At 36.4% G+C, this 26010-nt stretch overlaps 1 protein-coding gene across 1 annotated transcript in view; it reads right to left on the bottom strand.

Moving 5' to 3' along the window:
• Positions 1 to 26010, bottom strand: part of Kat60 (katanin p60) — a 165791-nt gene that overhangs the window by 35642 nt on the left and 104139 nt on the right. Inside the window, exon 8 of the mRNA XM_090403440.1 lies at positions 19426 to 19551. Coding sequence (XP_090259566.1) covers positions 19426 to 19551 — 126 coding nt within the window. The remainder of the gene's footprint in view (positions 1 to 19425; positions 19552 to 26010) is intronic.

The raw sequence follows: 26010 nt of genomic DNA, 5'->3' as shown, positions 1-26010 counted from the left end.
CCAACAGGGTGCACCACGAGAAAGTGAGGACTGAACACTAGGTCAGAAGCCCTGGTCGGTTTTCCGCATTCCTTTAATTTGAGGAGACCCTTAAGCACCCCTAGCTAAAAAACTAGCTAAACAAAAGTCATGGGAGGACTTTGGCAAGAACATAGAAAATAAATATCAAGAAGGTGGTAAGATATTCTGAAGGTTGTTGAAGAAGCTTAGAAATGGAGGAAAGAGTGCTGTAAAAGGAGTTAGAGATGATAAATGTGACATGAAAACGGGAGAAAAAGATATCCTTGAAGTGTAGAGTAATTACTTTGAAAAACTGCTAAAAGAAACAAGCAGTGATAATAGCACAGTGGTAAAAAAGCACTGACCATGCATGCATGCAAGTCAGGAATACATAACCATACTTGAAGTAGAAAAAGCCATCAAAGGCTTGAAATGTGGAAAGGCAACAGGAGTAGATGATATTCGACCAGAAATGCTGAAGCATGTGGTATAAAAGTCTTACAGTGGCTGCACTGCATAGTTCAGAAAGCCTGGACAAAGGGAAGAATTCCCAATGATTGGAGAGTAGAGCTCTAATAGTATGCATATATAAAAAAGGGAAATAAAACTGATTGTGAAAATTACAGAGCAATTTCCCTACTGAGTGTTCCTGGCAAGATCTATGCAAGTATACTTGAGAAACGGTTGAGAAGAATTGTGGAAGAAAAGCTTGGTGAAGAACAAGCTGGATTCAGGCCAAATAGAGACTGTCAGGATCATATCTTCACTTTATGACAAATAGTCAAGAAAGCATGGGAATATAAAAAAGATCTGTATTTAAGTTTTGTCGATTTGGAAAAGGCATATCCAAGAGAGAGAAGCTATTCAATATGCTACAGTTATATAGTATCAATGGGGCATATCAAGCAATACTTAGTCTTTATTTGAGCTCTAAGTCAGCAGTTAGAATTGAAGGAAGTACAGGAAGATGGTTTAATGTTAAATCTGGTGTGAGACAAGGATGTACATTATCCCCTCTGTTATTCATTATCTATATGAATCACATTATGAAGGAAAGTGGTATTAAACATGATATCAAAATTCATCATCATCATCAAATTCCTGCCATGTACCCTCAAGGGGTGTACAGGATATGATAGTACTACATGAAAAAAATTACATTATTACTAACTTCCTATCTACAATTTTCCTCCAAATCAGTCTGTTACTTGTCAAGACTCCAACATTATCAGATCTTATATTTCTATCGTCTAAGGCACTTTGTACCGTATCAATCCACCTATATCTTGGTCTTCCTCTGGGTTGTTTTGCTGCTAACCTGGCAGAGAACACTTGTTTTGCTAATCTTTCCTTGCCCATTCTGTTTAAGTGACCATACCACCTGAGATTAGCTCTGCTAACGCATTCCTGGATGCTGACAATGTCAAGTTCTTTCCTAATATCCTAATTTTTAATATGCTATTGCCATTGATGCCATCTGTTCACGCCTATAATCTTTCTCAGGACTCTCATATCTGCGGTCTCTAGTCTTTCGTCAAGTGTTTTATTTCTGACCCAGCTCTCAGATCCATAAGTTAAAACTGGTTTGAACACTGTCTTGTATACAGCTAATTTAGCATTCCGACTAATTTCTTTCTTATTCCATATGAATTTATTCAATTGACTTCCCACCATACCAGCTTTGCTGATTCTGTTGTCTATTTCTATATTTAATTTACCATCTTCAGTAACAATCGTGCCTAAGTAGGTGAAATGTTTTACTTGTTCCACAGGTTCTCCATTCACAACACAGTTGATATTTTCAATGATTCTGCCTATTTTCATTGTCTTTGTCTTTTTATTGCTGACCTTCATACCATATCTATTACAACAGCTATTCAATTTAGTCAGAGAATCTTGCAGACTCGTAGCGGATTTATTTAGAAGTATAACATCATCCGCATAAAGCAAAGAGCTGACATTAACATCTCCAATTTTGATATCATGTTTAATACCACTTTCCTTCATAATGTGATCCATATAGATAATGAATAACAGAGGGGATAATGTATATCCTTGTCTCACACCAGATTTAACATTAAACCATCTTCCTGTACTTCCTTCAATTCTAACTGCTGACTTACAACTCAAATAAAGACTAAGTATTGCTTGATATAATGCCCCATTGACACCATATAACTGCAGCGTATTGAATAGCTTCTCTCTTGGCACCTTGTCATATGCCTTTTCCAAATTGACAAAACTTAAATACAGATCTTTGTTATATTCCCATGCTTTCTCGACTATTTGTCATAAAGTGAAGATCTGATCCCGACAGCCTCTATTTGGCCTGAATCTAGCTTGTTCTTCACCAAGCTTTCCTTCCACAATTCTTCTCAACCATTTCTCAAGTATACTTGCATAGATCTTGCCAGGAACCTCAGTAGGGAAATACCTCTGTAATTCTCACATTCAGTTTTATTTCCCTTTTTATATATCGGTACTATTAGAGCTCTACTCCAATCATCAGGAATTCGTTCCTCTGTCCAGGCTTTCTGAACTATGCAGTGCAGCCACTGTAAGACTCTTATACCACCATACATACTTCAGCATTTCTGGTCGAATATCATCTACTCCTGCTGCCTTTCAACATTTCAAGCCTTTGACGGCTTTTTCTATTTCAAGTATGTATATGTATTCCTGACTGCATGCCTGGTCACTGCTTTTTACCACTGTGCTGTCATCACTGCTTGTTTCATTTAACAGTTTTTCAAAGTAATTACTCCATACCTCAAGGATATCTTTTTCTCCCGTTTTCATGTCACCTTTATCACGATATCAAAATTGGAGATGTTAATGTCAGCTCTTTGCTTTATGCGGAAGATGTTATACTTATAAATAAATCTGCTACAAGTCTGCAAGATTCACTGACTAAATTGAATAACTGTTGCAATAGATATGGTATGAAGGTTAGCAATAAAAAGACAAAGACAATGAAAATAGGCAGAATCATTTAAAATGTCAACTGTGTTGTGAATGGAGAACCTGTGGAACAAGTAAAACATTTCAGCTACTTAGGCACGATTTTTAGATGAATATGGTAAATTAAATATGGAAATAGACAACAGAATCAACAAAGCTGGTATAGTAAGTAGTCAATTGAATAAATTTATATGGAATAAGAGAGAAATTAGTCAGAACAGTAAATTAGCTGTATACAAGACAGTGTTCAAACCAGTTTTAACTTATGGATCTGAGAGCTGGGTCAGAAGTAAAACACTTGGCCAAAGACTAGAGACTGCAGATATGAGAGTCCTGAGAAAGATTATAGGCGTGAACAGATGGCATCAATGGCAATATCATATTAAAAACGAGGATATTAGGAAAGAACTCCACATTGTCAGCATCCAGGAATGCGTTAGCAGAGCTAATCTCAGGTGGTATGGTCACTTAAACAGAATGGGCAAGGAAAGCCCATTCTGTTTTTAGCAAAACAAGTGTTCTCTGCCAGGTTGGCAGGAAAATGACCCAGAGGAAGACCAAGATATAGGTGGATTGATACGGCACAAAGTGCCCTAGACAATAGAAATATAAGATCTGATAATGCTAGAGTCTTGACGGGTAACAGGTGGATTTGGAGGAAAATTGTAGATAGGAAGTTAGTCATGATGTAAATTTTTAATGTAGTACTATCATATCCTGTACACCCTTTGAGGGGACATGTCAGGAATTTGATGATGATGATGATGATGATATATATTATAAATAAATAAATAAATAAATTAAGTTAGATTAATTTTCTATTAATTTTTCTTCTATTAAAAACTGCCCGGCACTTCAGCAACTCGATTTGTAAATTTTTGGCACACGCACATAAAAAGGTTCGCCACCACTGGTCTAGGTGGATTGATTCAGTCAGAAGTGCCTTAGAAGCATGAAATATCAGATATTTCAATATCGGAGTGTGCTCAAGTAATAGACTAATTTGGTGAGAAACTGTTAATAGGAGATTAATAGCAATATAAACTTAATCATAAATTACTGACATAGTAGCCCGAACATCCCTTGCGGGTACATATCAGGAAATTAATGATATTCATGAGGGTTTGAGAGTTAGATATTTGGAGAAAGTGTTGTTCAATGAGAGGCTGGAAGTGCAAAATTGGGGAAACTAGAGCTTTCCCCAAGCATGTGTCCAGTCACCCATGGGACAAATCAGTGTGTGTGTACAGAAATAACCATGCAATGCAGATTGGAGTTTTTTTATTCTAAAATTTGAATGGTTTGGTAGTTACAGAATGCAAGGATAGTTTTGGCCCCAAGAGGATGTCAAAATTCATGTACACAAATGCCTGAGGCAGCATCAGGAATGGGGGGGAAAGAAGTTTTGGTATTGCTAAGTTCAACTTGGGCCAAAAATTATCAGCATTAATTAGCTTCAGTTCACAGAAGATGATACAAGGATAGATTTTAAGAGGTATTTTCAGGTATTTTGAGATGAGGGGAATTACTAATTAAAAACCACAACCAACAAAAGAAGTTAAGGTGGAATTCAAGACTGAGGGAAATAGTCCATTTGAATCTATATGATGTGTGACTGAGGACAAAATATACTGTTGGTTATTGCTACACAGACCAGGGATGTGCATAGAAAAACGGATGACATGCATTTGCAGATTGCCATGCGTGCAGGCTGAGGAATTATTTATTAGGACTTCAGCTATAGGGCCATAGAAAGGAAAGGTCGTATTGGCAAGATGGAAATGAAACTTATACAGTTACTAAGGGAATAATTACCTGAAACAGCAAATGATGGAAGGAAACCAAGGTTTTGGGAGTGCTTGATCTGTTAACAGCATCAGAAGATGTATCCATAAACAAGGTAACCACTCAACCTCTGATTGGAACCATGTAATGAGTGGGGTTGCAGTTTTAATATTAATAAATACAAGGTGTTGCACTTTGGGATACAGAAATATAAGGCTATGTACTGCATTGATGGAGCTGTACTTCAGGAAGTGGATGACATTTGGGATCTTGGAGTGATGGTAGACCATAGACTGAAATTCTGACGGCACATCACAAGTGTTGCGAAGACTGCACATCATAATTGTTGCTATGATAAAAAGTACATTGACATGTAGGGATAAAGAGGCGGTGGTGCCTCTATATAAGTCATTGGTCAGACTACATATGGACTACTGTGCTCAGATTTGGTCACTTAGTTTTCATTATGATGTGGAAACACTAGAGAGGATCCAAAGACAAATAACCAAAGTGATATCAGTACTCTGGAGTGTTGGTTACGGAGAGAGTTTGACAGAATGTGGATTACAAAGGTTGGTGGACAGGAGGAAAAGAGGAGATATGATAGAGACTTTTGAAGTTAATTAAGGGTTCTATCAGATTAATACAGAAGAAACCATAAAAAGATTGAATGTTAAGAAGGGAGGAACAAGAAGCCATCCCTGTAAGTTGTATAAAGATCTAGTGAAGAAGGATGTGGGGAGTAGATTTTTTATGTGGAGAGTTGTAAGTGGAATGAATTGCCTGAGTGCATTGTGAATGCAGATAGTGTAAATAATTTCAAAGCTCATTATGATAGACATGTTGCTGGTTGAGTGGGCCTCCCATGACGAGTCTGTTGACTCCATGAAGGTTACCAAAATAATAACGTAACCATGCAGTCTTGTCCTGGAGGTTGCTAAACAAGCGTAATTCTCAGATTCTCAGTTAAGCAGGGATATATATAAATATATATATATAAAAAAAAAAAATCAGCTAACGCCTTTTTATTCCCGTATACGGGAGTAGGCGAGGCCATTTAGCCCTATCTAACTTATATATATATATTTTTTTTTAAAATAGATTTAATGACTTAAACCGCGATAACTTATAAAGTTTAATGAGAATAATACAACTAGTTTCGGCTTATAATTCATCAGGTTCATTAAAGGAAGAGAATAGTAATAAACATTGAAGTATCTAAAAAACTGGGAATTACAGGTAAAAATTGTTGTGATACATTTTAAAAAGGTATCACAACAACCGAGTAGAAGTCTATGATTACATATACATATATATATATGGAGTTCCATATATTCAAACTATATTCAATTTGAACTCTGTAGTTCCATATATATATATATATATATATATATATACACACTACAGAGCCAGTGATTATAACAAACTTAAGAGGCAGCTTGGAGAAGGGAAATGGAATAAGAATGTAAACAGAATGTGGGAAATGATCATGGAGTGTTTGAAGAAAGCATTATAAGATTGCATACCAAGAATTGATAAATGGATGAGTAGCATCATAAAGCAGAAGTGTGCAACAAAAAACACATTATGGATGAAAAAAGCTGATCAATATCTCCATGAGCATAACTGGTAATTAGTTTACGGAATTAACAACGCATATAAAGTATATTAATTAAAGGTAACTTTAATGAATAACTTCTATATTTCGGCAACGTCACATTGCCATCTTCAGGAACATAAAGATATGGTATGTGCACTCAGGAACTAACACAAAGCAAATGAGGAAGAAAGCAAGAAACTAATATTGTTCCTAAAGTCCTAATGGTGCCCTCTTGCGGGCTAATTTGGTAGTCTTGGCAGTTGGGCTGAAGTTCTCATAATGAAAGTCTCCCAAATTTGGGGCAGTTTCATGCACCCAAATTTGTTGAGGTTAGGAATGTTTTTTTAGAGCTGCTGAAGATTCTTTGAATAATCTTTTGTATTTAAACTTGCTGCGATGAATTATTTTTGTTTTCTTCCAACAAATTTTATGGTGGGTATCTAAGGCATGGTCTGCCAGCCCAGAGCAGCTGTACTGGTAAAACCGGATGTAGTCTTGGTGTTCTGAAATCCTGATATTTGTTGTTCTGCCTGTTTGGCCAAAGTAGGACAATTTGCAGCTGCAAGGGACCTGGTATACACCAGGTAGGTTTAGGGGAAGTGGTTGGTCTTTGGTAGAGCGGATAAGGGATGCCAACTTTTTATATGGTCTGTAACAGGAAGTAAGGTCGTATTTTTTGAGGATATTGGTTATTTTCTCAGAGGTGCCCTGGATGTAGGGGATGGTGATAGACTTGGTGTAATCTTTATTGTGGAGGGGGGTTGTGGTTTACAGGTTTTAGTATTTTTTGGATTTTTTTGGGGTTATAGCCATTGGCTAAGAAAGTGTTGAGGATGTGGTTTAGTTCAATAGTCAGGGCCTTGTCATCTGAGCAGATTAATTTTGTCCTGTTATATAGTGTTTTTATCACCCCATATTGTTGTGAGGGGGGGGGGGGGGAATTGCTGGTGAATATATCTGCCAGTGTGGGTGGGTTTTCTGTAAACAGAGAAAACCAAAAATCCATCAAGCTGGCAGGTGATTAAAGTGTCTAGGAAGGGGAGGGTGTTGTTTTCCTCTTTTTCTAAGGTGAACTGGACTCTGGGGTGTTGGTTGTTTAAGTGTGTTAGGAAGGAGTGGAGTGTGTCTGAGCCATGTGGCCAAATAGCAAACACATCATCCACATAACGAAGCCAAATAGTGGGTTTTTGTGGGGCGGAGTTTAAGGCTTTCTCTTCAAATGTCTCCATAAAGAAATTGGCCAAGGGTGGGGAAAGTGGTGAACCCATGGCTGTCCCCTCTATCTGTTTGTAGAACTTTCCTTGCCAAACGAAATAGCCTGAGTTCATTGTGAACTGAAATAGGGCTGAGATATCGGGAGGAAACTTGGCTTGGATGAGGTTGACTACAGTGTTGAGTGGTGGCTGGGGTACTCAACATTGTAGTCAACCTCTCGTCGGCAGTTTTAAAGCCTGAAGCACTCACCGCACTTTCACGTGGTCACAATTTCGCCTTAGCTCCTAAAAGGATACCTGCTGAAGAAATCATGATCCAAATAGAGCGTGGAATTCGCAACCTGCCTAACCATATCGCCAACAATGTAAGACTGGATGTAGTCTGTGTTCTCACTAAAGCCAAACCTCCAAAATCCAACTTATCCAAAAACGAATATACAGCCCTACAAGAATTGAAAAACAACAAAAAAATAGTAATCACCAAAGCTGATAAGGGAAGCGCCACTGTGGTACTCAATCAAAAAGACTACAAAGGTAAGCTAAATTCTTTAGTACTAGACTGTACTACTTACCTCCCCATTGAATATAATCCGACCAGCTCTCAGATTAGAACTATCCACAGACTCCTTAAGAAAGTCACTTCTTGGCCTGTGGAAGTCACTAACAAACTTAAACCTTATAACTCTAGACCCCCCCGATTATATGGACTCCCAAAAATAGATAAACAAAATGTGCCATTGCGTCCCATAGTGGATGGCATTGATTCCCCCACATATAAATTAGCCAAACATTTAGCCAACACGCTCACGCACCACACTGGCAACACACCATCACACATAAAAAACTCAGCCCACTTTAAAGCCAGTATAGAAAACTTCACACTCCAACACACTGACATAATGGTCAGTTTTGACGTCTCCTCCCTATTCACTAATGTCCGACTCAAAGAAACCCTTGAGCTCATCCAAGCCAAGTTTCCTCCCAATATCTCAGCCCTATTTCAGTTCACAATGAACTCAGGCTATTTCGTTTGGCAAGGAAAGTTCTACAAACAGATAGAGGGGACAGCCATGGGTTCACCACTTTCCCCACCCTTGGCCAATTTCTTTATGGAGACATTTGAAGAGAAAGCCTTAAACTCCGCCCCACAAAAACCCACTATTTGGCTTCGTTATGTGGATGATGTGTTTGCTATTTGGCCACATGGCTCAGACACACTCCACTCCTTCCTAACACACTTAAACAACCAACACCCCAGAGTCCAGTTCACCTTAGAAAAAGAGGAAAACAACACCCTCCCCTTCCTAGACACTTTAATCACCTGCCAGCTTGATGGATTTTTGGTTTTCTCTGTTTACAGAAAACCCACCCACACTGGCAGATACATTCACCAGCAATTCCCCCCCCCCCTCACAACAATATGGGGTGATAAAAACACTATATAACAGGACAAAATTAATCTGCTCAGATAACAAGACCCTGACTATTGAACTAAACCACATCCTCAACACTTTCTTAGCCAATGGCTATAACCCCAAAAAAATCCAAAAAATACTAAAACCTGTAAACCACAACCCCCCTCCACAATAAAGATTACACCAAGTCTATCACCATCCCCTACATCCAGGGCACCTCTGAGAAAATAACCAATATCCTCAAAAAATACGACCTTACTTCCTGTTACAGACCATATAAAAAGTTGGCATCCCTTATCCGCTCTACCAAAGACCAACCACTTCCCCTAGACCTACCTGGTGTATACCAGGTCCCTTGCAGCTGCAAATTGTCCTACTTTGGCCAAACAGGCAGAACAACAAACATCAGGATTTCAGAACACCAAGACTACATCTGGTTTCACTAGTACAGCCGCTCTGGGCTGGCAGACCATGCCTTAGATACCCACCATAAAATTCGTTGGAAGAAAACAAAAATAATTCATTGCAGCAAGTTTAAATACGAAAGATTATTCAAAGAATCTTCAGCAGCTCTAAAAAACGTTCCTAACCTCAACAAATTTGGGTGCATGAAACTGCCCCAAATTTGGAAGACTTTCATTATGAGAACTTCAGCCCAACTGCCAAGACTACCAAATTAGCCCGCAAGAGGGCACCATTAGGACTTTAGGAACAATATTAGTTTCTTGCTTTCTTCCTCATTTGCTTTGTGTTAGTTCCTGAGTGCACATACCATATCTTTATGTTCCTGAAGATGGCAATGTGATGTTGCCAAAATATAGAAGTTATTCATTAAAGTTACCTTTAATTAATATACTTTATATGCGTTGTTAATTCCGTAAACTAATTACCAGTTATGTCTAACCAACGTATAAATCTTGCTACCAGAATCTCCATGAGCAATAAAAGGTGCAGGCAAGAAGAATGACTAGCATAGTAATAAGGTAAAAAATCAGATTATAAGAGAAGGACATTAGCTGAATAGGCCAAAAGAAAAACTAAGGAATTCTTTTGCAGTGTATTGAGAAAAAGAAGAATTGGGAAAGTTTTTTTTTTTTTTGGGGGGGGGGGGTAAAAAAAAGGTGCCAGTGACCATTCTTTGCTAGCAGGAAAAATTGGAGATTTGATGGATATGAAAAAAAAACTAAAAAAGTATTTACCTATAATTGTTACTTCACAGTGTGATAATCTTTTCTTTCTTAAAGACAGTTGCTGTTGATATCTACTTTTACTAAAAAAAAGTTTGCAACTTGCTGACTCCTTAGAAATCTTCTTTTCTACTCCAAGAGTTCTTTCCACTCGTTTACAAACAGGATCATCATAACCCACTAAGGCAATGCCTAGAAGCGGGCTTGAAGTGCAACAAAACTGTATCTCAACCATTAAAACATGCCTTAAAAAAAAAAAAAAAAAAAAAAAAAAAAATCTTGAATTCTGAGGTGGTGGTGTGTATATATATATATATATATATATACACACACTAACAACATTCCTGCATCCAAGTCTCTTATTTTGATCATTTAACCAGCTATACTTGGAATAGAAGTAATTTTTTTTTATCAACAATCCAGCAACTTGACCAGTCATTCCTGCTGCTGGAACACTGATACCATGATGAACAAAAATAATGTCTGGCACAGTTCTGTAGTTAACTCGTCTCAGTTTATCACTTCTTTTTAATTTCTTAACTGTGGAAGAGAAAAATAAAATCTTTTCATTTTTTACTTTATGGTTCAAGTCAATTTTTTTTTTTTTTTGTATTACTTCTTAAGATGAACACATCTATGAAAGTTGGATAAACTCTTGTAACATGATTTACTTAACACTCATGAGAAAAAGAGCCAAATCGACTCATGTTGTATTTGACCTAAGAGCAAGACACCAAAATTTGTCCAGTGCATATCCAGTATCTATTGTGAGTTTAGTATTAGAATGAAAATGATCTTATATAGTGAAACACAATTACACCACTGCACAGATGCAAGCAAAACAAAGTAAATTTTTATTGTAGCACTAAAACAACACATTGACTGTGTCCCAATGTATAATGTATTTAGTGAAAAATAGAATAATTTTAATATTTGTAATTAGTAACAACTGGAATGGACACCATACTGCATATTGCAAACCAAAAAATTAAAAATTTTATTGTACTATTCAAATACAGGAAAAAGAAGAAGGGGTAGACCATCAATGAGATGGATGGTGTGTGTGTGTGTGTGTGTGGAGTGACTGATCTTCAGAGAGTTGAAGCCTCAGAAAAGCAAACAACAGAACTACATGGTGAGGCTTGGTGTGGCACATCACCGAGCATCGGAGTGATCATACGGCATCTGTGGATGCCCACTGAACATATAAATATATATTCAAATACAGTACAGTCCTGCTTGAGGTACAACTCACATGAGACACAGCCTGGGATGTGTGTGTTAATATATAAACATGGAAGTATTTAAAATTCCAAAAATAGTTATACCATTATCTTAACAATAGGCATAGTAAAAATGCCAATTTCATTAAATAACTAAGCTTACAGCTTATTTGAATACTATAGGTAAATGAGTAAAAAAAATTACTGAAACAAATTTCCAAATGGATTGCATCTCTATATCAAACGTCACTGTTTAATAAAGGTGCCAGTACACTGTAACATTGCATACCTTCCCAAAAAAAAAGCACTGATTAGGGAAGGATAACTAATGAATGTTAATGGTAGGAAAGTGAGAGAAGCATAACTGAGTTGCTAAGTGATCAATTTGCAAGAGTATATCGTCCAGGTGGAGGCAATGCAGTGCAACAAAGACTGATTTTGAGAAATACACTGTGAATACAGTGGGACTGAACAAGGTATTAGTATATGTATTATGAGAATGTGCAAGACTCTTACCTCAAACAAGGGTTCTGAAGAGTGAAAAGAGGACAAGATAGTTCTGTTACATAAAGGAGGCTCCAAGATCAAGAATCAAATTACAGACTGATTACTTTCTCAGGAGTAGTGGTTAAAGTATTGGAAAAGTTGATTGAATGGTAGACAGAATTAAGGAATGAGTGAATAAGAATGTGATAACTCTACAGAATATTCTATGAAAGGTAGATTCTGCTGTGGACTCACTTTTTATAATAAACAGAGTGACAGCTGAGTTGGATAAAGAAAATGGCAACATCATCATGATACTGCCAGACTTTGAAAAGGCATTTGACAGAATACTCCATGGAAATCTCGTATGTAAACTGGAGTAATTAGGAATGATTATAAATTTGGTGGCATGGATAGGAGAGTGGCTGGCAGACAGACAATGAGAGAGAGCAATATTTGGCAGAGTAAAATCCAGGAGAAAGGGTGCAATGAGTAGCGAAGTGTTTTGGGGCATTGTATTAGGACCACTGTTTGTTTTGTATATTAATAATATACAAAATGATTTGAAGAGAAATACCTGGTTGTTTGCTGATGATGCTAAACTGGTAAGGGCAATAGTTAATAAATGCAATGCAGAGATGTTGCAGGATGATTTAAATAGCCTGGCAGTGTGGGCAAAGGATAATAGCTATCAGGTTAGTTAATGTGGTAAAATGAAAGGTTATACACTTTGGGATACTGGACTGCAGGAAACTGATGAGGGTAAGGATGTGGAGATGATGTTGAACAGCAAATTGGAGTTCAGAGAGTCTACTGCAAAAGTGAGCGAAATAGCTTGAAGGATTACTTGGATATTGAAAGGTTTACTGAATAAGTAGAGACAAGAAAGTTATAATCCCTCATTATATAACTTTGGTATGTGGAATGGTTGCATCTTAATTATTATGCACAGGTTTAGTTGCTTGAATTTCTTGGAGACAAGGAGGAGGTGGAGAGAATCCAGGGGTAAGTCAAATGATGGTGATGAGTCTGTGAAATGCCCTCTCTCTGAGGATAAATCAAAGGTGCTAGGGTTGCAAAGTTCTGCTCAAAGGCAGAAAAGAGGGCCCCATGACAAACTTATAAGTTACTAAAGCAATTTTATTTAAGACTGATGCAAAAGAAAATTTTACAATGCAAGACAAGTAGGAAGAGAAGGGGGGGAGGCACCCTTGGAGGTTATGTAAGACTGTAGTTAGTAAGGATGTGAGGATTAGATTTTTGGCTTTGAAAGTAATGAATGACTGGAACATCTGCAAGAAGTGTTCATACATGCACTGACAGTGAGCAAGTCATGGAGAGGTACTGTGCAGACCTCCTGCAATGAGTCTTTGAAATGGAGATGCCCATATTTACATTATATATCAAGACATCAGATCAGGGGTCCTTAACACGTTCGCTGCCACGCTACTCAGTCATAGTTTGTTCCCGCAAGGCCAAACGCTTTTCGCATCTTCAAGGTCACTACGAGTAATCTCGTAGCCGGCTTATCAGATCGAATTTTGTTTCATACGCCAACTACGAGTAATCTCGTATCACTTCCATCTATATATTACATGTGCTGATGCCAGTGTTTATTGCGTCTAGTTCAGTTTTAGTTTCTAGTCTCTAAGAACCTTCAATTTCGCCATGACCAGTAAAAGAAAACTTACTGATATAGAAGTAGAAGCTTATGCTAATATGAGCAATGATGAATTTCATGAAATATTTGGTTCCGATTCCGAAGATGATCCCACAGATGACTCTAGCGGTGACTCCGATGATGAAGAAACTTTTGAAGATGAAGTTAGCAACCAGCCAAATACATCAACATCAACTTATTGGGAAAATTCAGAAGAAGAGCCCCTACAATTTGACTTTGTTGAAACTACAGGTTTTAAAATTGACACTGGAAATTTCAGTATCAAAAGGTTAGTTGAACTTTTCTTTTCGGAAGATTTTCTCACAATTTTAGTAGAACAAACCAATTTAATATGCTTTACAGAATATTGAGGAAAGCCGAGCGCAGTTCAAAAAAAGTCTAAGAATTTCTAACTGGAAAGCAACAGACATACCTGAAATGAAATTATTTCTTGGACTTTTACTTCATATGGGTCCTTGTAATTTACCGTCTATTGAGCATTACTGGAGTACAAATCAACTTTACAATTTGCCATTTTGGTGCTCTAAAATGAGCCGAAATCGATTTCAAATTTTATTGCGTCATTTACATTTCACAGATAATTCCCAAGCAGCTAATGATAAATTGCACAAATTAAGACCAGTCCTAGATCATTTTAATAGTGTAATGCGAAATTGCTACACACCAGACAGAAACTTATGTATTGATGAGTCAATGGTGTTGTGGCACGGTAGACTGGCATTTCGGCAATACATAAAAAACAAAAAACATATGGCATGAAATTTTCATGGCGTGAAATTCTATGAACTGTGCGAATCAAATGGATTGGTGATGAAAATAAAAATTTATACAGGAAAATCTGAATCGTCTTTAGCGAAAATGGGTCACGCATATGATGTTGTATTCCACTTGATGGAAGAATATTTAGACGGGGGTTATGTATTGCATATGGACAATTTTTATAATTCTGTAGCTCTAACAGAATCGCTTACCAACAGAAAAACGTATGTGTGTGGAATGCTGAAAAATGATAGGAAAAACAATCCACCAGATGTTATTCAAAAGAAACTAAAGAAAGGGGAATTTGTCTGGCAAAGAAGAGGTCCTGTTGTAGTCAGCAAATGGAAGGATAAGAGGGAACTCCTTTCCATTTCAAATATGCACAAATTTGAAATGGTTGAAGCGCAACGGAATGGTAAATTTCAGTTAAAACCTAATATCATTAGGGATTATAATTTGGGTATGTCAGGCACTGATCTTTCTGATCAAATGCTTTCATACTATTCCACCTTACGAAAGACAATTAGATGGCCAAAGAAATTGGCCATATGCATTTTTGAGATAAACATTCAAAATGCGCATAAATTTTATAACATGATTACTGGAAATGCAATGTCTGCATTAAAATTTAGAGATCAATTTATCTCAATTTTTGTTGGGATGGATGAACTTACAGCATCAGAGAATATCAGGAGGAATCGGGATTTTCATTATTTGGAAATTTTACCACCAGCAGAAAAAAAAGAATCACCGGACAAAGCCATGCCGTGTCTGTACAAGAAACGAACGTAGACGCAAAACACATTATCATTGTCCTGTTTGCCAGGAAAAACCATCATTGTGCGTGGAAAATTGTTTTAAAATGTACCATTCTTAATTTGAATAAATTTTTTTATTTTTATTTTATTTTACTGAGTGCTTTTTTATTTCATTGATTACTTTTTATTTTTATTGATTTTACTAGTTTAAAATTGATTTACAAATTACGTGTTATACTAGGAATTAACTTGCACTTAGCATACGAGGTTGGTAATCGACATACAAGTATACTCGTAGTTGGCTTGCGAAGATCATATACGAACTACGAGTATACTCGTAGTTGGCATCCGAGGCACATACACAATATACTATATTTTAGTTAAAATTATTTCCCTTCTACCAAGCACCCAGACATGCTCTCCGCTTTATTCAGAATCCAAGGGTCCAAATTAAGGTAATTATACAAAGGGATAACTCGTGTTTGGCATAGGAGGTCGGTAAATCGACATACGAGTATACTCGTAGTTGGCAGCGAACCTGTTAAGAGTCAAAGCTGTATATTTGAGAAGAGATCTCCACATAGCCTTTAAAGGAATGCGAAGAACCGAATAGGGCTTCTGACCTAATGTCCAATCCTCACCTTCTCGTGGTGCACCCTGTTGGGTATCTACTTGGATATTGAACAAGGATGGGCTGGCAATTTGGGATTTAGCAGACCAAATTGAATTCTTATTGGTTAAACCAAAATAAAAAAAATGATGGTACAACATGACAAAATTTCATTCCGGTGGGGCGTCCCCCATTGTTTTTGCCAGAGAACCAGGGTGAACAGCGAAAAGTCAGCTACTGGAATAAATCTGAAAGCACACCCCAACTCAACATCACCAGAGTTAAAGATCGGTACTATCAACATAAGAAGCCTGAATGGCAAAGAAATGGAGCTAGCTAATGAATGAGATAAGTACCAGATCGACATAATAGGGGTGACTGAAACAAAAAAGACAAAAACTGATGAGATCTTTCTGAGCAATAAATACAAAATGTTATATTCAGTCAATGACAATCAAGGAAAAGAAGGAATAGCCATAGTATTCAACACAAAATATGAGGCTAATCTTCTTGAATGGCAGGCAGTCTCAAGTAGAGTAATGTGGGCAAATATCAGAATGGGGAACTGGACAATGAGACTTATTTGTGCCTATGGTCCCACAGAAGGTTCTACTAAGGTAGAAGTGGAGGAATTTTTTGAGGCTTTAGAAAAAGCAACTGACACAATGAAAAAGGAAAAGTTGGTCCTTGTTGGGGATCTAAATAGTAGAGTAGGAAATGATTGTGAGACATACAGAAATATTTTGGGAAAATTTGGAGAAAAGAACAAAGCTAATAATAATGGCAAATATCTGTTGGATTTCTGCTCAGGACATGGACTGATTATTACTAACACCATGTTCCAACATAAAAATGTGCACAAATTCACATGGAGATAAGAGGCAAGGAATAAGAAAAGTCTCATTGACTATGTTATTGTTGATAGCGATGTTTTCTCCCTGGTGCAGGACACCAGAGTGTACAGAGGATTTGAAATTGGAAGTGATCACTATTTAGTCTTGAGCAGGATAAAATTGAATTTCATATTGAAAAGATTAACATGTAAGAAAGTTTTAAAGCGAATAAAAGTTGAGCAGCTCTCAGATGTGAACTGTGGACTAAAATACACAAAGATTATTGAAGAAAAAATGAAAGAGCTGGAGAACAGGAATCAAACCTTGGAGATTCAGTGGCATGTGGTGAAGTTGTCTGCAAGGATAGAAAAATTAGAACTCCATGGTGGACACAGGAAGTTAAAGAGGCAGTGAAGAAAAAGAAGAAAGCATATCAAAAGTTCCTAGCAAATAAGTCTGCTTGTGCTCTTAGATAATACAGAGACAAATGTAAGAAAGCTAAACAGTGTGTAAAACTAGCTAAACAAAAGTCATGGGAAGACTTTGGCAAGAATATAGAAAATAAATATCAAGAAGGTGGCAAAATATTATTCTGGAGGTTGTTGAAGAAGCTTAAGAATGGAGGAAAGAGTGCTGTAAAAGGAGTTAGATATGATAAAGGTGATATGAAAACGGGAGAAAAAGATATCCTTGAAGTATGGAGTAATTACTTTGAAAAACTGCTAAATGAAACAAGCAGTGATGACAGCACAGTGGTAAAAAACACTGACCAGGCATCCAGTCAGGAATACGTATCCATACTTCAAGTAGAAAAAAAAAAAAGCTATTGAAGACTTGAAATGTTGAAAGGCAACAGTAGATGATATTCAACCAGAAATGCTGAAGTATGGTGGTATATGAGTCTTACAGTGGCTGCACTGCATAGTTCAGAAGACCTGGACAGAGGGACGAATTCCCGATGATTGGAGTAGAGCTTTCATAGTACCCATATATAAAAAGAGAAATAAAACTAAATGTGAAAATTACAGAGGTATTTCCATACTGAGTGTTCCTGGCAAGATCTATGCAAATATACTTGAGAAACGGTTGAGAAGAATTGTGGAAGAAAAGCTTGGCGAAGAACAAGCTGGATTCAGGCCAAATAGAGGCTGTCAGGATCAGATCTTCATTTAAGACAAATAGTAGAGAAAATATGGTAATATAACAAAGATCTGTATTTAAGTTTTGTCGATTTGCAAAAGGCATATGACAAGGTGCCAAGAGAGAAGCTATTCAATAAGCTGCAGTTATATGGTGTCAATGGGGCATTATATCAAGCAATACTTAGTCTTTATTTGAGTTGTAAGTCAGCAGTTAGAATTGAAGGAAGTACAGGAAGATGGTTTAATGTTAAATCTGGTGTGAGACAAGGATGTACATTATCCCATCTGTTATTCATTATCTATATGGATCACATTATGAAGGAAAGTGGTATTAAACATGATATCAAATTTGGAGATGTTAATGTCAGCTCTTTGCTTTATGCAGATGATGTTATACTTCTAAATAAATCCGCTACAAGTCTGCAAGATTCTCTGACTAAATTGAATAGCTGATGTAATAGATATGGTATGAAGGTCAGCAATAAAAAGACAAAGACAATGAAAATAGGCAGAATCATTGAAAATGTCAACTGTGTTGTGAATGGAGAACCTGTGGAACAAGTAAAACGTTTCAGCTACTTAGGCATGATTTTTAGTGAAGATGGTAAATTAAATATAGAAATAGACAACAGAATCAGCAAAGCTGGTATGGTGGGAAGTCAATTGAATAAATTCATATGGAATAAAAGAGAAATTAGTCCGAACAGTAAATTAGCTGTATACACGACAGTGTTCAAACCAGTTTTAACTTATGGATCTGAGAGTTGAGTCAGAAGTAAAACACTTGACCAAAGACTAGAGACAGCAGATATGAAAGTTCTAAGAAATATTATAGGTGTGAAAAGATGGCATCAATGGCAATATCATATTAAAAATGAGGATATTAGGAAAGAACTTGACATTGTCAGCATCCAGGAATGCGTTAGCAGAGCTAATCTCAGGTGGTATGGTCACTTAAACAGAATGGGCGAGGAAAGATTAGCAAAACAAGTGTTCTCTGCCAGGTTGGCAGTAAAACGATGCAGAGGAAGACCAAGATATGGGTGGATTAATATGATACAGTGTGCCTTAGACGATAGATCTGATAATGATAATATTGGAGTCTTGACAAGTGACAGACTGATTTGGAGGAAAATTGTATAGGAAGTTAGTAATGATGTAATTTTTTCATGTAGTACTATCATATCCTGTATCATATCCTCTCTGTACTTGAGGGTACAGAGAGGAATTTGATGATGATGATGAATAAGACATCAGAAATATTCTATAAATTTTTAGATCAAATTAAAAAATTAGGCATGTTTCCTTCACATCTTTTTTTTTTTGAACAGCAATTAATTTACGAATACACATTATGAAAAATAAAAAAACTTTTGAGATCAATACAATTTAAGTATAGAATATACATAACTAATCTGACATATCAGTATCTACTGATAAATGATTTTCTTTTTCTTTATTTAGTCTATCAAACTCTGATTAAATCAGCAGCTTGGAATTTAAGTACAGAAAGGAGAAATTATAAATGAAAAAGGAGGAAGTGTGCAAAAACCTTACATAATTTGAACATTTAAAGGGGCAATAACAGCAGTCTCAGAAAATAACATTTAATTACCAATCTAAAATTTTTTTATACAACTACTAAAATTTAAAAAATTAAAATTAAATTAAAAAATCATTCTTTACTGCAAAAAAAAAAAAAAGAAATTTAAAATAAACAAATAAACAATATTGTTTTTATTTTTGTGATAATTCTGCCATTCAATTTTACCATTAGGAAGAGGTATGTATATTCTTTTTTCAAGTCTTCGACGAAGAGCCTCATCAATATCCCAAGGAAAATTGGTTGCTGCTAAAACCATTACCACTTTACTAGGATCATCAGTGTTTGTTATTCCTTAAAATATACAAAAGAAGAATTAAGTACTGGATTAATGAAAAATTGATTAAAAATAAATTTATAGAAGTGAGATCAAAGATTAATCTAAGAATATGTTTTACATATATAATTATTATTATTATTAAGAGACCTTCAAGGAGTCAGAGACTCATCAAGGGAGGTCACATACTACATACACCAGCTATCATACTCATTTTTGAATTCATTCACACTGCTTGCGCTCACAACATCCAATGGCAATCCATTCCAATCACACACCACCCTCTCAGAGAAAAATCTAGCCCTTACTCCCTTTTTGGTGGCCTTCATTCTCAACTTCCAAGGATGCCCTCTCGTCCTTTCCCCACCCTCCATAAATTGAAAAATTCCATCAGTTGAAATCCTGTATGACCCTTTCAGAAGTTTGTAAGTCTCAATCATATCACCCCTCTTTCTCCTGTTTGCTAGTGTCTGCAGTCTACAAATTTTCAATCTGTCTTCATAATCAGTATTCCACAATTCTGATATTATTATTAACACTCTGCTTTGTACTCTCTCCAATATATCAGAATTACAATGGAAACCAGGAGACCAGACCTGTGTACAATAGTCCAAGTGAGGTCTTATGAAGGCTTTGTAAAGAGGCAAAATAACATACTTATCTTTACATGTGAACGTTCGTTTCAGCATTGCAATTATCTTTTGAGTTGTATTTGCAATCTTTGCCACATGGCCCCTAAACTTCAACTTCCCATCTATTAACACTCCAAGATCCCTAGCCTCATCAGTTTCTTGTAGCCTAATCCCACCAATATAATACGACAATGGATATCTAATCATGCCGGAGTGAATGACTTTACATTTACTGACATTGAACCGACACTCATTTTCCCATGCCCACAATTCCAGCCTATTCATATCATTCTGCAAAGACTGCATATCAGCAGCATTTCTGATTACCCTACCTATCTTTGCATCATCAGCAAATAACTGTATGTCACTTGTCAAATCCTTCCCAATATCATTAATGTACAGATTGAATAACAGTGGACCAAGCACAGATCCTTGTGGTATACCACTTGTTACTTAAACCTTGCAGACTAGGATCCCCATATACCACTTTTTTGATATCTGTCAGTCAGCCATCCTCTTATCCATGTTACTATTGTATAATGAGTGTATTGTATAACCCAAACCTATTTTCTCCAATTTATGCAGCAGTCTGCCATGCATTATTCTGTCAAAAGCCTTAGCAAAATGCAAAAGTATCATGGTGTATCCATTCTCCTTGTCTAGTTCAATGGTAACACTGTTATAGAATGTGAGCAAGTTGCTAAAACATGACCTTCCCTTAGTAAACCCATGTTGTTCATTGCAAACTAGATGTTCACTGTCAACCTTTCTGAATGTGGGCCCTAACCAATATTTCCAAAATCTTCACCACCACTCCTGAGATACTAATTGGTCGATAGTCAGATACATCGGTCTTTGCACCACCCTTGTGCAATGTAATTACCATACATTCCTTCCATTCCTGCAGAATTTTCCTTGTTCTGAGACTCATATTAAACATCCTGGTCAAAGGAATGGTCAGTTCAGCTGAACACTAACACTCTTTTAGCACATGTGCTGATATTCCATCAGTCCCTATTGATGAATTCTTATTCAGTTTGTGCAACAGCTCTAATACCTCGGCCTCACACACCTGCGGTTCTTCATCTAGCGAAGAGGTAACAATGAGCTCAATGTTGCGTTCACCAGGTTGATAGCTTTTAACGAAATGGACACTCATTAATAATGCAAATGTTTTATAGTAAAACATATCTCAGATTAGTCTTTGATCTCACTTCTAGAAATTTATTTTTATTTAATCGATTTTTTGTGGTCTCCAATTATCCAAAGACTTCATTTTTATTTCAAATATAAATATATATATATATATATGTTGTACCATCATTTTATATTGTGGTACAACATGACAACGTTTTACATTTACAGGGTGTTCGGGATAAATTTGACATATTTATAATTAATTATATTTTTCCGTAAGTTACATGTATTAACACACACTTCTCTTCATTTAAAAGTTTGGACCCTTCTTCATTCATATACAAGATGTCAGAAAGGATGGATAGCTGGAACCCACCTGAATCATGGAAGAGAATAACTTGTATCATGATGATTCGTGCCCGCCATCAAAATAAGGATATTATGACTGCTGCCCAATGCTCCCTGAATACAGTAAAAACAATCAGGCATGAACTAGAGACTTGCAATGGTGACTACGAGGATGTAGCAAGAAGAAAGATCCCTAGCAGACGATCTGATTGCATTCGTACAGCAGAATTCCTCGCAAATCTGCAGGAACAGGTGTTGAAGAACCCTGGCATTGGAATTCGGGCTTTGTTCGTGGAGTTGCTAACTGTAGTCAAGCCCTGGATAACAAGGGTAGCCAATGGTAGGCCGTATGTATGGCAGCAGGATTCGGCCCCTTGCCACACCTCTGGGAAAAGTCAAAAATGGTTGTCTGAAAATTTCTACGACTTCACCAGTCCAAATGTTTGGCCTCCAAACTCCCCAGACCTTAACCCCATGGATTATTTTGTATGGGGCGCAGTTGAAAAAGACACCAATCGCACTTCCAGTAATACAAAAGCCCAGTTAATGGATAAAATTAAAACAGTTTTTGCAGCCCTTCCCAGGGAGACTGTAGCATCAGCTTGTTCGAGGTTCCGAAGCAGAATTGAAGCTGTGATCGATGCTAATGGTGGTTATTTTGAGTAAATCTTGTTGATAGTATTGTAATTAACTCTGCCTGTAATGTTTTTTTGTCAATTCATTAAATTTAATAGATACAAAGAAGATTTTCTTTTTCCTTACGAAACTGTCAAATTTATCCCGAACACCCTGTATATGAAGAACAAGTCGTATATGCAGTCCAAATAGAGGCTGTCAGGATCAGATTTTCACTTTACGACAAATTGTTGAGAAATCATGGGAATATAACAAATATCTGTATTTAAGTTTTGTAGATCTGGAAAAGGCATATGACAAGGTGCCAAGAAAGAAGCTATTCAAAACGCTACAGTTATATGGTGTCAATGGGGCATTATATCAAGCAATACTTACAGTCTTTATTTCAGTTGTAAGTCAGCAGTTAGAATTGAAGGAAGTACAGGAAGACGGATTAATGTTAAATCTGGTGTGAGACAAGGATGTACATCATTCCCTCTGTTATTCATTATCTATATGGATCACATTATGAAGGAAAGTGGTATTAAACCTATTATCAAAATTGGAGATGTTAATGTCAGCTTTTTGCTTTATGCAGATGATGTTATACCTCTAAATAAATCTGCCACAACGCTGCAAGGTTCCCTGACTAAATTGAATAACTGTTGTAAAGATATGGTATGAAGGTCAGCAATAACAAGACAAAGACAATGAAAATAGGCAGAAACATTGAAAATACCAACTGCATTGTGAATGGAGAACCTATAGAACAAGTAAAACATTTCAGCTACTTAGGCACGATTTTTAGTGAAGATGGTAAATTAAATATGGAAATAGACAACAGAATCAACAAAGCTGGTATTGTAGGAAGTCAACTGGATAAATTTATATGGAATAAGAGAGAAATTAGTCAAAACACTAAATTAGTGTCTTTAATCTAATCTATAGGTAGATTGATATGGTAAAAATTGCCTTAGAAGATAGAAATATAAGATCTGATAATGCTGAGGTTTTGACAGGTAACACATTGATTTGGAGGAAAATTGTAGATAGGAAGTTAGTGATGATGTAAATTTTTCATGTAGTACTATCATATCCTATACACTCCTTAAGGGTACATGTCAGGCATTTGATAATGACAATAGATGATGTTATATAAAATATATAAATAAATAGCCTAGTGGCTGTACGTTTCACAACCATATGCCTGGGGAAGGAGCATCCTAGGTTCGATTCCCATTGGAGACGTGAGGAGTTGAAGGATCTTCCTCAGCCATAGCTAAGTTAGCCGGTCTTGGGTGTGGACAATAGGATTTTTCATCCCACAAAGCAGGCAAACCGGCCTTGAGAACTCAACACTACAGGACATAGGATACACCGGGGCATAGGGCTGACCACCTTATCCTGTGAATGGGTTTGAGGTCCGATGATTAATAAACCCTCGACACCGCAAGGTAAAAGAGAAAAAAAGGAAAATGAGATATATATACAGTGGTACCTTGGTTTGTGAGCATAATTCATTCCAGAAATGTGCTCATAATCCAAAGCACTCACATATCAAAGCGAATTTCCCCATAAGAAATAATTGAAACTCAGATGATTCATTCCAAAACTCAAAAATATTCATATAAAAATGATTAATACAAAATACATAAAGTAATCGAATTTATTAATTACATTACAATTACATATTACAGTAATTGTATTGGGTAAGACGACTTTCATTACAATTACATATTACAGTAATTGTATTGGGTAGGACGACTTTTGCCTCCTTTTGAGGATTTCACAGAAATATGACATTGCATTGCCGTTAAACAGATTCATCACTTGCACTGCCACAGCCTTACTCAGGTGGTGCTTTTCTACAAAATTTTGCACTGTTTCCCACATTTTACATCCCTCCCTAGACTTCTTATAAAATCTTGCAATGGTGGTCACTTGCATACCTTGTTCGTGCTTCCCAATGATTTCCTTCTTAACTTCCACCGTAATCATCTCCTTCTTCTTACCACCTTCCTTTTCAACCCTTTTCTTCATTGGGGCCATTGTCGTAGCACAGTTAATAAAGAACAGTCACTACATTTGGACACAAAATAAAAAAATGCTCTACGCACACACACACACACACACACATGGTCACAATGCTAGCAGGAATGTTGACTATACGAATGAGGTATGCCGACTGAGACCGCACATGCGAGACGAATACCCACAATCCCGAGCGGCTTGTGATCACGTGACGCTTGGCAGACAAAGCATATAGGTAATATAGTACTCGTATTGCAAGACGTCGCTCGTTTATCAAGTTAAAATTTATTAAAAATTTTTGCTCGTCTTGCGAAACACTTGCAGACCAAGTTATTCGGAATCCAAGGTACCACTGTATATTTTTTTAATGATATTCAATACCAACAATCAATTCAGATATGTGCTACTATCTGTCAGCATGCTCTAATGTATCACATTAGCAAGTTTTCAGGATGTGGAAGGAAGGCTCTTTCTAATAACATTTCAAAGCTTTGCTTAAAATTCTTAAACTATGAAAACAGTTAAACATAAGAGGTGAAAAATATTTCATTCCATCTGTACCTTTTTCATCACTCTGTAGCATTAATGATATTATTTAAGGAAATTACAAAATACAGTTATATATTAATTAAAGTAATTATTAATATTTCCAATATTTCAGCAAAGTCAAATTGCCATAATCCGGAACAAACTTATGTGCACACAGATACTACATAGGATAAGTATAACTGAATCAGAAAGCAAAGGCAGTCTTAAGGCCTAAATAATGTCATCTAGGGCTAAAATGGGTGTTCTTTGGTTGCTTGTCTGTCTTGTCTGACTTATTTCAACCAAATAAGTCAGTTTGCTGTCAGGACTAACATTATCAGATCTTATATTTTAGTCTCGTAATGCACTTTAATTGCATCCATTCATATAGATCTGGGTCTAACCCTTGGTCTTTTTCCTTCTAACCTGGAAAAAATACTTGTTTTTGTTAACCTTTCTACTACAAATTTGTTCAAGTAACCACCACCACCTATATAACTACAGCAATAATTTTCAACCAAATAAGTCAGTTTGCTGTCAGGACTAACATTATCAGATCTTATATTTTAGTCTCATAATGCACTTTAATTGCATCAATTCATATAGATCTCGGTCTAACCCTTGGTCTTTTTCCTTCTAACCTGGAAAAAATACTTTTTGTTAACCTTTCTACTCCAAATTTGTTCAAGTAACCACCACCTCAGATCAGTTCTCTTCACATATCCCCAAAAGCTAACAATGTCAAGTTCCTCTATGAACAAGTATCAGAGTCCTGAAGATATTCACATGCAGACTTTGTTTGCTTATGCCTGGATATATTATTAAAACAATAATATAATTTCTTGTTTATTATGATTTACTAAAAACCTTTTACAAGTTAAAATTGGTTTGAACATTGTCTTATATAAAAACAGTTAAGTGCTTTCACATATTTCTCTCTTATTCTAATTAAATTTTATGCCATACAAATTAATGCATAGTCTACACAGAAAAAAAATGGATGTGAGTTTTTGGATATGTGGAGTGAGTTTGATTGTAGAAAAGCTTTGTATAAGAGAATTTGAATGGATTTGGCATCTGGTACCTAAGAGAATTTATTTATTGGGATGAGACTTAATGGAAGGAATACTGAGGATATGTGTGTAAGTTAAGCTTATAAGGATGTAATAATGATATGAATTCCAA

This window comes from Typopeltis vanoorti, chromosome 14, assembly GCF_054136105.1.
Source record: "Typopeltis vanoorti isolate ZY-2024b chromosome 14, IOZ_Tvanoo_1.0, whole genome shotgun sequence".
In the NCBI taxonomy this organism is placed as follows: Eukaryota; Metazoa; Arthropoda; class Arachnida; order Uropygi; family Thelyphonidae; genus Typopeltis; species Typopeltis vanoorti.
The sequence above is the reverse complement of the archived record's forward strand: the minus strand, read 5'-3'. Positions and strand labels throughout refer to the sequence as shown.